Source organism: Anomaloglossus baeobatrachus, chromosome 5 (assembly GCF_048569485.1).
Source record: "Anomaloglossus baeobatrachus isolate aAnoBae1 chromosome 5, aAnoBae1.hap1, whole genome shotgun sequence".
Classification (NCBI taxonomy): Eukaryota; Metazoa; Chordata; class Amphibia; order Anura; family Aromobatidae; genus Anomaloglossus; species Anomaloglossus baeobatrachus.
In genome coordinates, this window is record NC_134357.1 from 81,449,335 (window position 1) to 81,465,499 (window position 16,165).

General features: G+C 46.5%; 1 protein-coding gene across 5 annotated transcripts in view; it reads left to right on the forward strand.

The window, feature by feature from the left end:
• The window catches only part of FGFR2 (fibroblast growth factor receptor 2), a 131,754-nt gene extending 123,172 nt beyond the window's left edge, over positions 1 to 8,582 (forward strand). For all 5 annotated transcript variants that reach the window (XM_075348641.1, XM_075348643.1, XM_075348642.1 and 2 more), the window contains 5 exons: positions 70 to 192; positions 1,936 to 2,006; positions 4,454 to 4,591; positions 6,699 to 6,804; positions 7,027 to 8,582. In XM_075348641.1, the coding sequence (XP_075204756.1) occupies positions 70 to 192; positions 1,936 to 2,006; positions 4,454 to 4,591; positions 6,699 to 6,804; positions 7,027 to 7,194 (606 nt within the window). In that variant the 3' untranslated portion in view covers positions 7,195 to 8,582. The remainder of the gene's footprint in view (positions 1 to 69; positions 193 to 1,935; positions 2,007 to 4,453; positions 4,592 to 6,698; positions 6,805 to 7,026) is intronic.
• Positions 8,583 to 16,165: the final 7,583 nt, after the last annotated feature.

Genomic DNA, 16,165 nt, shown 5'->3' on the forward strand with positions numbered 1-16,165 from the left:
TGTATAGACAGACACTCATATGGTAATTTTATGATGTGCTCTTTTTTTTTTTTTTTTTTCCCTCCAAAGTGCATACACCGGGACCTTGCTGCTAGGAACGTGCTGGTTACTGAGAGCAACGTCATGAAGATTGCTGACTTTGGTCTGGCAAGAGATGTGAACAATATAGATTATTATAAGAAAACAACAAATGTAAGTTATGCAGCAGGGTAAAAGTGTTTCTTCAATTTGCCTTGTACTTAAATGTTGTTGTTTTTTTAGGATGCTAATATTAATGACCTATCCTTACAGTAGACCAAGAATATCAGGTCGGAGCCTAAAGGCCGCTTTACATGCTGCGATCTCGCTAGCGAGATTGCTAGCGTGCGTTCCCACCCCCATCGTTTGTGCATCACGGGCAAATCGCTGCCCGTGGCGTACAAAATCGCGCGGACCCGTCACACTACTTACCTGCCTAGCGACGTCGCTGTGACCGCCGAACCGCCTCCTTTCTAAGGGGGGCGGTTCGTTCGGCGTCATAGCGACGTCACTAAGCGGCCACCCAATAGAAGCGGAGGGGCGGAGATGAGTGGGACGTAAAATCTCGCCCATCTTCTTCCTTCCGCATTGCCGGCGACCGCAGGTAAGGTGAGGTTCCTCGTTCCTGCGGTGTCACACATAGCAATGTGTGCTGCCGCAAGAACGACGAGCAACATCGTACCTGCAGCTGCAACGATAATTGGAAATGGACCCCCATGTCACCGATGAGCGATTTTGAACGTTTTTGTGAAGGTTCAAAATCGCTCATAGGTGTCACACGCAACGACATCGCTAACGCGGCCGGATGTGCGTCACAAATTCCATGACCCCAACGAGATTGCTTTAGCGATGTCGCAGCGTGTAAAGCGGCCTTAACACACGTCATCCCACTAATCAGTTGCTAGGGGAGCACCTCCTTTCCTTTATTGTTCCCAAACACTGTCTCTCATACATTTAGTTGTGTCTGTACCTTGTACTGCAGATCTTTCTAGCTTAGTCCTACTCAATACGAGTTACATTCACAATGTTGTTTCCCAGGCAGAGCTCCATACATTTCAAACAGGGTATGGTACTTGCCATAGCGTCACGACCAATTTAGTCCGATGATGCTACAGGGTGCACCATTGATCTGATATTGCCAATGTTTTCGTGTTTACACATACTTATCGGGACATGAGAAAAATTGGCAAGTAAATGTATGGAGCTCTGCATCATGAACAATAAACAGAATGTGGTGCTTGCCATAGTGCCACAGACAAATTAGTCCTATAATGCTGCAGGGTGCCCCACTGATCCGATATTATTCGGTTCCACTGACTTCCACATCGGTGCCAATGTTGTCTTGTTTACACATACCTTTCGGGACATGAGAAGATTTGTCAAGTTAATGTATGGCGTGCTGCCTTGTGAACAACAAATAGGGTGTAGTGCTTTTCATAGCGCCATGGCCAATTAGTTCGATGATGCCGTAGGGCGCCCCACTGATCCGATATTGTCCGGTTCCACTCACTTCCACATCGGTGCCGATGTAATGTTTACACATACTTACCCGGACGTGAGAACACTTGGCAGGTATAGTTCACATGACCTATTCAAATGACTGGAATCCAGTGCAGAAGTGAGCAGCGCAGGTGAAACCCAAGGATGGGTCCCAGATAACCCCTTTATGGGTGAAACGTAGGTTCTGTTCACTCATGCAAGGTATGAAGGATTACATTGGATTGTCATTAGGTTTTTTACATTTTGTTTGGGTTTCTGATTAAATAGAGTTGCAGACTGTGCTTTTCTTGATGTTACTTTACAAATAATGTAACCGGACACAAAGTTGATGTGAAGAGAACCTCTGACCGACAACAATGGTTATTTATTTTTCATCATCTTCAATAGTAAATTATTGTATTTCTTTTCTCCATCCAGGGCCGACTTCCTGTAAAATGGATGGCACCTGAAGCACTTTTTGATCGGGTTTACACTCATCAGAGCGATGTGTAAGTGTAACATGCTGTCCATTGGGTTGTTGAAGCTTTGGGGTCTGTGCACACGTTAAGTATTTGGTGCAAAAATTTCTGCATTTCTTGACAGGAAAAACATATCAGCAAACATGCACTTTTTTGATACGTTTTTCCCCACTTTTTTGGAGCAATTTTTTCCCTTTTCATTAATATGGGGTAAATCTAAAGCAAAAATGCTGAAAGAATTTAAATGCTGTAGATTTAAAGGGAACCTGTCACTAGATTTGGCAACTATAAGCTGCGGCCAACACCAGTGAGCTCTTATATACAGCATTCGAGAATACTGTATATAAGAGCCCAGGCCGCTCTGTATACCATAAAAAACACTTTTATAATGCTCACCTAAGGGGCAGTCCGGTCCGATGAGCGTCGCTGCTCTCTGGTCTGGCGGCTCCTCTCTGCGGCAATCTCCATCCTCCTTCTTTTGAGGCCTGTGTGCATGATGCATCCTACATCATCCACACAGGCCAGCATTGAGGTCCTGCCCAGGCGCACTTTGATCTCCCCTGCTCAGGGCAGATCAAAGTATTTTAGTGTGCATGCACTGGCGGTCTTTAACCTTTCCTCGTGCCTGTGCATTATAGTACTTTGATCTGCCTTCTGCAGGGCAGATCAAAGTGCGCTTGCACAGGACCGCAGTATCAGCCTATGTTGATGACGTAGATGCGTCATCCACACTGGGCTGGGTAGAAGGAGGACGGAGATTGCAGCAGAGGGGAGGCGATGGACCGGAGAGCAGCGACACCCATCAGACCAGACCGCCCCTTAGGTGAGTACTATAAAAATGGTTTTTTTCTACGTTATACAGTGCAGCCTGGGCTCCTGTGTACAGTATTCTGGAATGGTGTATATAAGAGCTCACTGGTGGTGGCCGCAGCTTATAGTCACCAAATCTGATGACAGGTTCCCTTTAAATCTGCAATGAGAAAGAACTCAACATGTGCATGAGACTTCAGGATTCTTATTCACTTTACTGCAATCAGGAAAAAGCTTTAGGTTTTGTGACATATTTGCAATGAAAAAATGCGATGTGTATGCACAGCCTTAGGCTACGTTCACACGTGTTTTTGCTGCAGCCAAAACCTACTCTGTTCGCAGTAAAAAAACTGCTTTCAAAAAGCAGTTTTTTCTGCGTTTTTGCTGTGGTTTTTTTTTTGGCTGCATTTTTAGTTTGTCTACAGTGCATGTATAGTAAAGTTAGTTTTATTCACCACAAACACAGTAAAAGTGCAGCAGTTGCCTATTTGCATGGTTTTTGCACTGCAAATGTTTCTCATTGCTTTGAATAATGAAAAAATGCTACAAAAATGCAGACAGAATTGACATGCAGCTTCTAGTTTTTATTATTAAAATAGCTTTAGACTTACAGTACTTGTTCTTTTAATGATAAAAATGGGAGTGTTCCCCGGGGTTTGTGTAAGGGCAAAGGAGAATACCGTCAATTTTACACGATCAAAGACTTGAAATGTTGTGGCATGACGGAGTGTCTGAACGATCAACTCATCAGAGGTTTCTATCATAGAGGCACTTAAAGGCAACCTGTCGCCAGATTTTGACTTTCTGAACTAAAACTAGTATCTTAAGCAGCGTTTGTGCTGCATTCCATGAAGGTACACATTACACCCTGAACCCCCCTGTAGACCCCAAAAATACTTTTATATAATCTCCCACCCTGTATGTAAATTGTCTGGTCTGATGGGTGTCCTAATCTGCACCTCCTGTCTCTTCTTTCGCCCTCCTCCTGTGCTGATTGACGTGGATGACACTCGGACGCCATCCACATAGGCAGGTAAAATCTCCATATTCCCTATCTGCACAGGCGCAAGATTTTGCCCGGCAATGTGGATGAAGCAGGTGACGTCACCCACATCACCGGGCAAAATCTCGTGCCTGCAAAGAGAACTCGTCGGTTCACGCAGGCGCACCTATGTTTTCAGCTCTGCCTGCAATAGGACAGATCGAAGTGTGCCTCCGCAAACCAGGAATATGTCTGTGCAGGCACGAGATTTTGCCTGCCTACATGGTTGGCGTTCGAGGCATCATCCACGTCAATCGGCACAGGAGAACTGCAAAAGGAGGGACAGGAAGTGCAGATTAGGACGCCCAGACCGGACCAGACCGGACAATTTACATACAGGGTGGGAGATTTTATAAAGGTATTTGTGGGGTCAGGGGGTAACGTGCACCTTTATGGAATGCAGCATAGGTGCTGCTTAAGATGCTAGTTTTAGTTTAGAAAGCCAAAATCTGGTGACCGGTTTCCTTTTAAGATGTATAGAGTCTTGACATCCAATAAATATACAACTTGTAAGGGACCCCCAAAATATATACATTGAGGTTAAAATGTTTCTGTTTTAAGGACCATGGAATGAACAGGGAATCATTGTTATGTTTTATTAAGGCATTTCTCCTTTTGTCTATAGCTGGTCATTTGGTGTGCTAATGTGGGAGATTTTTACCCTGGGAGGTTCTCCATATCCAGGAATTCCCGTTGAGGAACTCTTCAAGCTACTGAAAGAGGGTCATCGCATGGACAAACCGGCCAACTGCACCAATGAACTGTAAGTGGGGATGTGATAAGAAAATATACGGTGTTCTTGTTTTGTCAATTTATCATTCAGTTCCTGTTTTATATGACACTAATTAGTGACATAGATTATAGCAAAGTATATCTTCATATGACACGTGCTGCGATATCCATTACAACACTGATTTTTACAGATCTGATTTTGATCATAGAGATCCAGTTTTACTACTTATGAAAACAATTATTCATACCATCCTCCGGGTAGCACCATTTCTCTTTGATCCTATTTTTTGGTCCGGAAGCATTGGTGTCCAGGAGGTCGGTGACCTCTCCGAAGAGCAGATGTCTTTGGCAAATTTCATCCAAGGCGCCATCGCTTGTCAACTAATAAAACCCATATGCTGTTCTTGATCTTGATTTAGTGAACTAAAAACATGTAATGTACTGGGTAGCTGTGCCCTTAGTCAACCTATCCATTAAATATCTACATCTGTGAGGCATCTACGGTGAGTCTCAGTCTTCATTAGCCATTCGGTGTACAGAGAACATTGCATAGCCCTTATTATTCCATTGGAGTCCTCCTGATGTCCTTCAAAAGTCCGTGATATAGGGCTGTGACTACATTCTGAAATTTTTGCCATTTTTTTTTTGGCTGCATAGACCATCTGCACCTGCCATGCATTGATTGGTGGCAGTTACTATTTTCACCCAAATGCATGGTGCCGTAAAATGCCATCAAGTAGTATCTGATACTACTTGCATTATGCTGTCTGCCATGTGAGCCAATGGCAGACAGCATAATGAGGAGCCACTCTTATACCCAGGCATATAACTATGATGATTGTAATCTCACTAGGCAACCCGAACCTACAGGAGCCTAAAGGATGCCTTTGGTGTATATGAAAGGACCAATATGGGATCTCTGTTGGCAACTTGCATTGGAGCTTGTGAGCTTCTGTAACACTAACCGCCGGGAATGGTGAAGCGGCAAGCAGGAGTAGAAGTGGATCCACTGGACCACAAAGGGAACCCGGGCTTACCCTTTAGTGGGAGGGGCTTAACTAAGTGCCCACCACGAGACAGACGCCAGGTACCACTCCCAGTGTAGTGACCGAGACGCAGCTGACCTCCGGACAGGTGTCTGACTCAGGAATAGGCGGGATGTCTGAGGTAGGCTGAACTGACGAATATGGACAGGAATGGTTGACACAGCAGGGATAGGCAGGTATGGGAAGGCAGACTCGGGTGCAGGAGACAGAAACAGGGATAACAGGACCTGACAACTAGCTAGCAGACTGGAATACTGACTAACTGAATGTGTTGCGCAGGCACCTCCCGTAATGAGAGGGTGCCTTAAATACACAGTGCCTCTCAGCCATTGGCTGAAAGGCATTTCCCGGAAATGACACACCGGCCCAATAAGAGGAAGGCAGTTGTGCGCGTGCGCATTCTAGTGCACTCCCAGAAACCCTGTGCTGCATGTAAAGGGCCTGGGAAGGGAAGGAGGCAGCAGCACACGTGGCTGTGCGGGGGAGGCCGTGACCCGGCTGGGACGGTGAGTAAGTCTGCGTTTCTGCAGAGACGCCGGCACTACAGGTTCAAATGAGCCATGCACTTCTGCTCCCTTTTGCATGAGATTAATGTGATAAAGGGATGACAAAAGTGACTTAATTGTGGGCTGAGGTCATAGTTATAGACTGGTGATCAATATGCTAACTTTTAGATTGTAAATAACCATTGCAGGTAGGGTCTCACATTGACATCTGTCTACATAACATACAGAGACTATATTACTCTTGTATTCAGTCTCGTGTCTGATAATCCAGCCAAGAAGTCGCTTAAACATTTCCCCATGTGGTTCTAAAAAGTTTCTTTTTATCTTTTGTGCTGTCAGTCTGTCTTCTAGTAAATCATCCTGATTAATGGTGGTTGTTAAGCCGAAAGCCAGTTATATCTGCTATATCAGTCTTCCTTGTATATCATTTTACTAAACTTTGTAGGCTCAATGATTATCTTATCCTAATACATTACCCTCCTTGGCACATGCAGATAATTTATCGGTCTAAGGATGTATACTATGTCCATGTGGAGTGTGTTGTCTGACTTCCAGACCTCACAATGGTGCACCCTCTTCTCCGTAGGTACATGATGATGAGGGACTGTTGGCACGCCATTCCTTCCCATAGGCCTACTTTCAAACAGCTGGTGGAGGACTTGGACCGAATACTCACGCTAACCAGCAACGAGGTCAGTAGAAAGGAGAAACAGTGAAACCTCATAAAACTAGATCTTACTACAGCTGACAAGTTTTCTATTCCACCAAATATTATGAATAATGGCCATCTTCTTCAAGAAAACCACTTTTTATTATAACGTTGGGTGGTCATCTTACAAAGGTTTTACTCTTTGTTCGAATGCTTATTGTAAGTTATATGAGTATTAATGTAATTTTCCAATCTCCTATTGCAGGAATACCTCGACCTCAGTGTCCCTTTGGAGCAATATTCTCCAAGTTTTCCTGACTCGTCGTGTTCTGCTTCCTCATCCGGTGACGATTCTGTTTTTTCTCCCGACCCCTTGCCACATGAACCCTGCCTCCCCAAACTCCAAAATGTAAATGGCAGCGTAAATACATGAGGCACCTTGCGTTCTGCAGTTCCGCTCTGAAGAGCACTACCAATAGCACTGACTCATTCTGCAGAACGCCAAAGAATGTGGACCTTTCTGTGAAAGTGGACACACGTGGTGGGAAGAGAACACAGGGCAGAATCCACTGGTTTTCTCTTTGCAAAACCATGGGGTGTGCAACAGCTGGTAAGAAGAGTGAACCCCAAGTGGATAATGAATGCAAAGAGACAGCAGGAAGAATGTGCCTGGTTCGAAGCTACATCCGGCATGGCAAAGCCAGCGACGCAGTTGCTCCCCGATGGATTTCTAAGGACTCGAGGCTGATACACTTATTTCCCTGCCTTTCTTGTTAATTTTGTAATATTATGAGAAAATATATTCCAGCACCCTAGCCCCCTTCCATCCTTCACCAGAGCACATATGCAGCATTATTGCTGTTGGATATAAATGTAAATATATTCAATATATGTATAAATATATAAATATATATTATATTTACAATGAATTATTTTTTGTATTGATCTTAAAAAAAACTAATAAAAAAAAAAGAGCAATGAAACCCTTCTGTGCTAGACAGGCGCACCAGTTTTACGTCACGCTCCTTTTCCAGCACAGAATGAATGGACAAAATAGATATCTGGGATTTTGAATTCCTCTCTTTTTTTTTTTTAAAGTATTGAACTATATACAAAATTTGCAAATGCCCTTTACCCAGCAAAAAAAAAAAAAGGTCAATGGACGTTCTAAAAATGTAGGTAAAACAGGGTCAACTTTTCTTATATTTCCCTATTGGGCCCTGAAAATATCACAAACCGATCCAGAGATCTAAGGACTTTGTGCCAGTGGTTGACTTGGCGTAAAAAAACAACCCGACTGTGTTGAATATTACGAGATCTAAAGATTAAAGGCCTTATTGTAATAATAAAAAGATTTATATGATATTTATGCTATAAATAGAAAAAAATGGATTTTTCTTTAAAGAAAAAAAATGTCTATTTGTTTCTTTTCAATGCAAATTAAATGTACTTTGTGAATAACGGCGGGCAAGACCGAGGATATGTCTAGTTTGTAAATAAAGAGACCAGTTGCTTTTCTATGATTTTAGTTTTTACAATGTTTCTACCACTGGTGTGTTGAATTGAAATGTGGAACATCTAGACATATAGATTGTGATAACACATTAATCTCATCATCCTAAATCATGAATCGACCCTTCTTTTATGCACACCTAATTGATGCTGTACAGAGGGTACATAGCCTTAAGTAATGAAGATCTTTCCACTGGTACAACCCGTTAGTGGACCTTGGACCACATGTGAGGCTACTGATGTCAGAATTTTGTTGTCAAACTCACTTCTCTGAGAAATGTATGAAATAAAGTTCCTATGTAAAAACTTGTTTTGGTTGTGAGAAGAAGCTTATGTGATGATTTCGTCTAGTTTCAGAATTTCACATTGTGAAAAAAATTACATTTTGCTATTTTTGTTTACTTAAAATGTTGATTTTTTTTTTTTGGTATCTCAGTTGTCCTACTGCATACTAAAACAGCCATGAAAAAGGAAACTAGTCCTAAAGGGGTGATCCAGAGAGTCATTTTGTGGGGTTGGCGCTGATCTCTGCACACTGCACATCGCACAGTACACAGCACGCAGGGATGAGCCCAGACCCCTAAACGAGTATTACTGATGACGCTTAGTTTCATGAAAGGGGCAGAGGCAGAGACAATGACTGTAGCTTCTGCCCCTGATGACTCATCGTTTTAGTATCCCAACATGCCTATGTAGAGTGGCAAAGTGGGAATAGTCGTGGGCGAGGGATTGACTCCAGACTCCCCGACACACTACATGAAAGGACTGGTCCAGGCTGGGTGTGTGGACTTCGTCCGTGCCGGTTGGAGACCCCTTCAGGCTACATATTGCCACTGATGCCGGCTGGGCAGGACCAAATGACGACTCAAACTCGCATGGAGACCAACAGTCTACTTTAAACAACTCTTTACTGTATGGTTCATTCTCTGTCACAACTTCAAATTCCAGATAGCGGGAACATATCTTCCAGCACATTACAGTTTTGCACAACATTATCAGACTAAGTTCAACTTTCCTCTCTGCTGCTTGAGCTCTATCTGGGCCAGTGAGTACCAGCGAAACCCAGCTCAGCGTTACAACACACACTGTGATGGTCACCGTTCCTTTATACAGTCCCACATCAAGTTTCCTCTAGTACACATCAAAGTAAAGCCGTGGTTTTTCATTTTCAGCTCAACATGCCTCTGACAGCACAGCCTCCCTTTCCCCTGATGAATCGCTTTTGAGGAAACGTGTCAGGAAGGAGGACGTTGAGTTATTAGTGTTACCTAAGGGGTATTGTGTGGTGCTTTGTGAGTGGCCCCCCCCCCCCCCCCGAATTCTGTAAGGTGACACCTGTATCATTGGTGAAGCAGTGGGGTGGACGGTGAGCATAGATCCCACTGCCACCATTGACTGCACTATTTGCACTTTTGAGCGCTAGTATCACTTAAACCGTTTATTTTCCCTCTCCGATATCAGTGTTTTTAGGACCTGAGGTTATTTATCAATTTGCACGTAGCCACTTTCCAAAAGAGTAATACTCAGAGGGCAAAAGTGCAATTACGGGAGTCCAACGGTTTTGCACAATGTCACTTTAATTCATTTGGATGAATATGATTGGACCGGTAGGACTGTGAATGAATTTATAATAACTCCTGTGAGTCCATTTTCTACACATCCAATTTGCACGTTGTGTTAACTACCTTGTGATATCTTTGTCAGGATTTTTCTAATATTTTAATGTTATTTATTAAAAGTTAATTTTTAATTACCAGTGCTTCACACACATAAAGCCTTGCACTCGCAGATGTTTAGCAGGAAACCACTCTGTTGGTTGACTAGGTTCACACGCCAGTTAAAGTCCCAGGGTACCTTGACGGTTAAAAGGCCCAGCCACTAGACTCTTGTGCACGTAAAGATCACCCATTACCTTGTTGGTAAGGGGCCCGGTTGCCAGCGTTCCATACTTCGGCTCCTATCGTCTGGGGCCATTCTGTTTGAGGATCAGTGTTCTAGTTTCAACGCCGTTCACACACTGTGTCTCTGTCCACACTCGAGGTTCATGCTATCTTGCCTTCAGTCTCCTCTCCTTCACTATCACAAATCACCCACTGTATTCGACCTTCATGGCCGTCTGATTACACATCCCTCACATTCTATCACTAGGTCTTCATTGTCTCTTCTAAAATGAATTGTCACTTTCCCTTTCACTTCACCCTGCCCATGGTTGGCTAGTCCTTAAACACTTAATTGCTTCGGAACCTACTGTCTGTTGATGGGCAGAATCCACCCTCCTCCACAGAACAGCACAAACATTGACCCATCACATTAGCAACATTTAACAGTTTCCTGCCCCACAGTCTGGCCTGTACACAATACTGCCATACCTTACATTACTATATTATGATATCATGCACTACATTCCTACCTATAACCCTACTAAAGATATACATTACATAAGCAAACATTACAATACAATACTATTCACATGACACAATATTTAAAAAAAGACCTAAGACATTATTCACTTTACAATACATGATGCAATTGGTGTTTTCAGTGTTAGGAGCGCAATAGCTGTTGTCCACCACCCTGCCACACAAAGCACCATCAAAAAGAAAGTGAAAAAGAAATACAAATAGCAGTTAGTGTAGTTGGGTAATTCTAGGCAATTTTTAATGCAAATATATTAGAAAATAGTTTAGATTATGGCACTAAATAGATACGGATTAGGTGAAGGTTACATTAATCTGCTAACGAGACTGACCAACTATTTTCATGTGTATGGAAGCTTCCTGACTTTCCCCCGACAGTTGATGTCACAGGAGAGAAGGGTCGGGGCAGTTGAAATCAACACTCCATCTTTTTTTTCATCCTCTGCCAGAGATGAAAGACAATGTATTTTTTAAACTACCCCTTGGTTATATCACCAACATCCATATATATAATTGCCTTAGTCTGTCTGTCTGTCTGTCTGTCTTGCTCCAAAATTGTGTCCTTACGGTGACACAAAGCTGATTGGCCACTGGGCTCGCCATGACCCCGCCCCCCTGCACGGATTGGCTGCTCGCCTCGGCTCCTCCCCCCCGCACGGATTGGCCGCTCGCCTCGCCTCGGGTCCGCCCCCCGCACGGATTGGCCGCTCCCCCAGGCTCCGCCCCCCACGGAATGGCTTCTCGCCCCGAGGTGAGCGCATCAAGGTCCTGCAGCGGCGGAACACACACACACACGCACACACATAAGAACAGACACACAGACTCCCACACTTTCACTCACACTCAGACTCAAACACTTTCACACACACTCAGACTCACACACTTTCACACACACTTACTCACACACTCAGACTCACACACTCAGACTCACACTCAGACTCACACGCACACTCACACATGCACACTCACACTCAGACTCACGCACACGCACACTCAGACTCAGACGCACACGCACACTCAGACTCACACGCACACTCACACGCACACTCAGACTCACACGCACACTCAGACTCACACGCACACTCAGACTCACACGCACACTCAGACTCAGACTCACATGCACACTCAGACTCACACGCACACTCAGACTCAGACTCACACGCACACTCAGACTCACACGCACACTCAGACGCACACGCACACTCAGACGCACACGCACACTCACACGCACACTCACACACTCACACGCACACTCACACGCACACTCACACATGCACACTCACACATGCACATACAGAGATGAAAGACAATGTATTTTTTAAACTACCCCTTGGTTATATCACCAACATCCATATATATAATTGCCTTAGTCTGTCTGTCTGTCTGTCTTGCTCCAAAATTGTGTCCTTACGGTGACACAAAGCTGATTGGCCACTGGGCTCGCCATGGCCCCGCCCCCCTGCACGGATTGGCCGCTCGCCTCGGCTCCTCCCCCCGCACGGATTGGACGCTCGCCTCGCCTCGGGTCCGCCCCCCGCACGGATTGGCCGCTCCCCCAGGCTCCGCCCCCCCACAGAATGGCTTCTCGCCCCGAGGTGAGCGCATCAAGGTCCTGCAGCAGCGGAACACACACACACACGCACACACATAAGAACAGACACACAGACTCACACACTTTCACTCACACTCAGACTCACACACTTTCACACACACTCAGACTCACACACTTTCACACACACTCAGACTCACACACTTTCACACACACTCAGACTCACACACTTTCACACACACTCAGACTCACACACTTTCACACACTCAGACTCACACACTTTCACACACTCAGACTCACACACTTTCACACACTCAGACTCACACACTTTCACACACACTCACACACTCAGACTCACACACTCAGACTCACACGCACAGTCACACTCACACGCACACTCAGACTCACACGCACACTCACACACGCACACTCACACTCAGACTCAGACTCACGCACACTCAGACTCACACGCACACTCAGACTCACACTCAGACTCACACACGCACACTCACACGCACACTCAGACTCACACGCACACTCAGACTCACACGCACACTCAGACTCACACGCACACTCAGACTCAGACTCACACGCACACTCAGACTCACACGCACACTGACTCACTCACACTCACACTCAGACTCAGACTCACACGCACACTCACACTCACACTCAGACTCACACACACACTCACACGCACACTCAGACTCACACGCACACTCACACTCACACGCACACTCAGACTCACACGCACACTCAGACTCACACGCACACTCAGACTCAGACTCACACGCACACTGACTCACTCACACTCAGACTCAGACTCACACGCACACTCACACGCACACTCAGACTCACACGCACACTCAGACTCAGACTCACACGCACACTCAGACTCACACGCACACTCAGACTCACACGCACACTCAGACTCAGACTCACACGCACACTCACACACACACTGACTCACTCACACTCAGACTCAGACTCACACGCACACTCAGACTCACACTCACACACACACTCACACGCACACTCAGACTCACACGCACACTCACACTCACACGCACACTCACACACGCACACTCACACATGCACACTCAGACTCAGACTCACACGCACACTCAGACTCACACGCACACTCAGACTCACACGCACACTCACACGCACACTGACTCACTCACACTCAGACTCAGACTCACACGCACACTCAGACTCACACTCACACGCACACTCAGACTCACACGCACACTCACACTCAGACTCACATGCACACTCACACTCAGACTCACATGCACACTCAGACTCACACTCAGACGCACACTCACACGCACACACTCACACTCACACGCACACTCACACGCACACTCACACACTCACACGCACACTCACACTCACACGCACACTCACACATGCACACTCACACATGCACATACAGAGATGAAAGACAATGTATTTTTTAAACTACCCCTTGGTTATATCACCAACATCCATATATATAATTGCCTTAGTCTGTCTGTCTGTCTGTCTTGCTCCAAAATTGTGTCCTTACGGTGACACAAAGCTGATTGGCCACTGGGCTCGCCATGGCCCCGCCCCCCTGCACGGATTGGCCGCTCGCCTCGGCTCCTCCCCCCGCACGGATTGGACGCTCGCCTCGCCTCGGGTCCGCCCCCCGCACGGATTGGCCGCTCCCCCAGGCTCCGCCCCCCCACAGAATGGCTTCTCGCCCCGAGGTGAGCGCATCAAGGTCCTGCAGCGGCGGAACACACACACACACGCACACACATAAGAACAGACACACAGACTCACACACTTTCACTCACACTCAGACTCACACACTTTCACACACACTCAGACTCACACACTTTCACACACACTCAGACTCACACACTTTCACACACTCAGACTCACACACTTTCACACACTCAGACTCACACACTTTCACACACTCAGACTCACACACTTTCACACACTCAGACTCACACACTTTCACACACACTCACACACTCAGACTCACACACTCAGACTCACACGCACAGTCACACTCACACGCACACTCAGACTCACACGCACACTCACACACGCACACTCACACTCAGACTCAGACTCACGCACACTCAGACTCACACGCACACTCAGACTCACACTCAGACTCACACACGCACACTCACACGCACACTCAGACTCACACGCACACTCAGACTCACACGCACACTCAGACTCACACGCACACTCAGACTCAGACTCACACGCACACTCAGACTCACACGCACACTCACTCACATGCACACGCACACTCAGACTCACACGCACACTCAGACTCACACGCACACGCACACTCACACTCACACGCACACTCACACGCACACTCACACTCAGACTCACACGCACTCACACTCAGACTCACATGCACACTCAGACGCACACTCAGACGCACACTCACACGCACACTCACACGCACACTCACACACGCACACTCACATGCACACTCACACACGCACACTCACACTCACACGCACACTCAGACTCAGACTCAGACTCAGACTCAGACGCACACTCACACGCACACTCACACGCACACTCAGACTCAGACTCAGACTCAGACGCACACTCACACGCACACTCACACGCACACTCAGACTCAGACTCACACTCACACGCACACGCACACTCACACTCAGACTCACGCGCACACTCAGACTCACACGCACACTCAGACTCACACGCACACTCACACTCACACTCACACGCAGACTCACACACTTTCACACACACTCAGACTCACACACTTTCACACACTCAGACTCACACACTTTCACACACTCAGACTCACACACTTTCACACACACTCAGACTCACACACTTTCACACACTCAGACTCACACACTTTCACACACTCAGACTCACACACTTTCACACACACTCACACACTCAGACTCACACACTCAGACTCACACGCACAGTCACACTCACACGCACACTCAGACTCACACGCACACTCACACACACTCACACTCAGACTCAGACTCACGCACACTCAGACTCACACGCACACTCAGACTCACACGCACACTCAGACTCAGACTCACACGCACACTCAGACTCACACGCACACTCAGACTCACACGCACACTCAGACTCAGACTCACACGCACACTCACACACACACTGACTCACTCACACTCAGACTCAGACTCACACGCACACTCAGACTCACACACACACTCACACGCACACTCAGACTCACACGCACACTCACATTCACACGCACACTCACACACGCACACTCACACATGCACACTCAGACTCAGACTCACACGCACACTCAGACTCACACTCACACACACACTCACACGCACACTCAGACTCACACGCACACTCACACTCACACGCACACTCACACACGCACACTCACACATGCACACTCAGACTCAGACTCACACGCACACTCAGACTCACACGCACACTCAGACTCACACGCACACTCACACGCACACTGACTCACTCACACTCAGACTCAGACTCACACGCACACTCAGACTCACACTCACACGCACACTCAGACTCACACGCACACTCACACACTCACACTCACACTCACACTCAGACTCACATGCACACTCAGACTCACACTCAGACGCACACTCAGACGCACACTCACACGCACACACTCACACTCACACTCACACGCACACTCACACGCACACTCACACACTCACACGCACACGCACACTCACACTCACACGCACACTCACACATGCACACTCACATGCACATACAGAGATGAAAGACAATGTATTTTTTAAACTACCCCTTGGTTATATCACCAACATCCATATATATAATTGCCTTAGTCTGTCTGTCTGTCTGTCTTGCTCCAAAATTGTGTCCTTACGGTGACACAAAGCTGATTGGCCACTGGG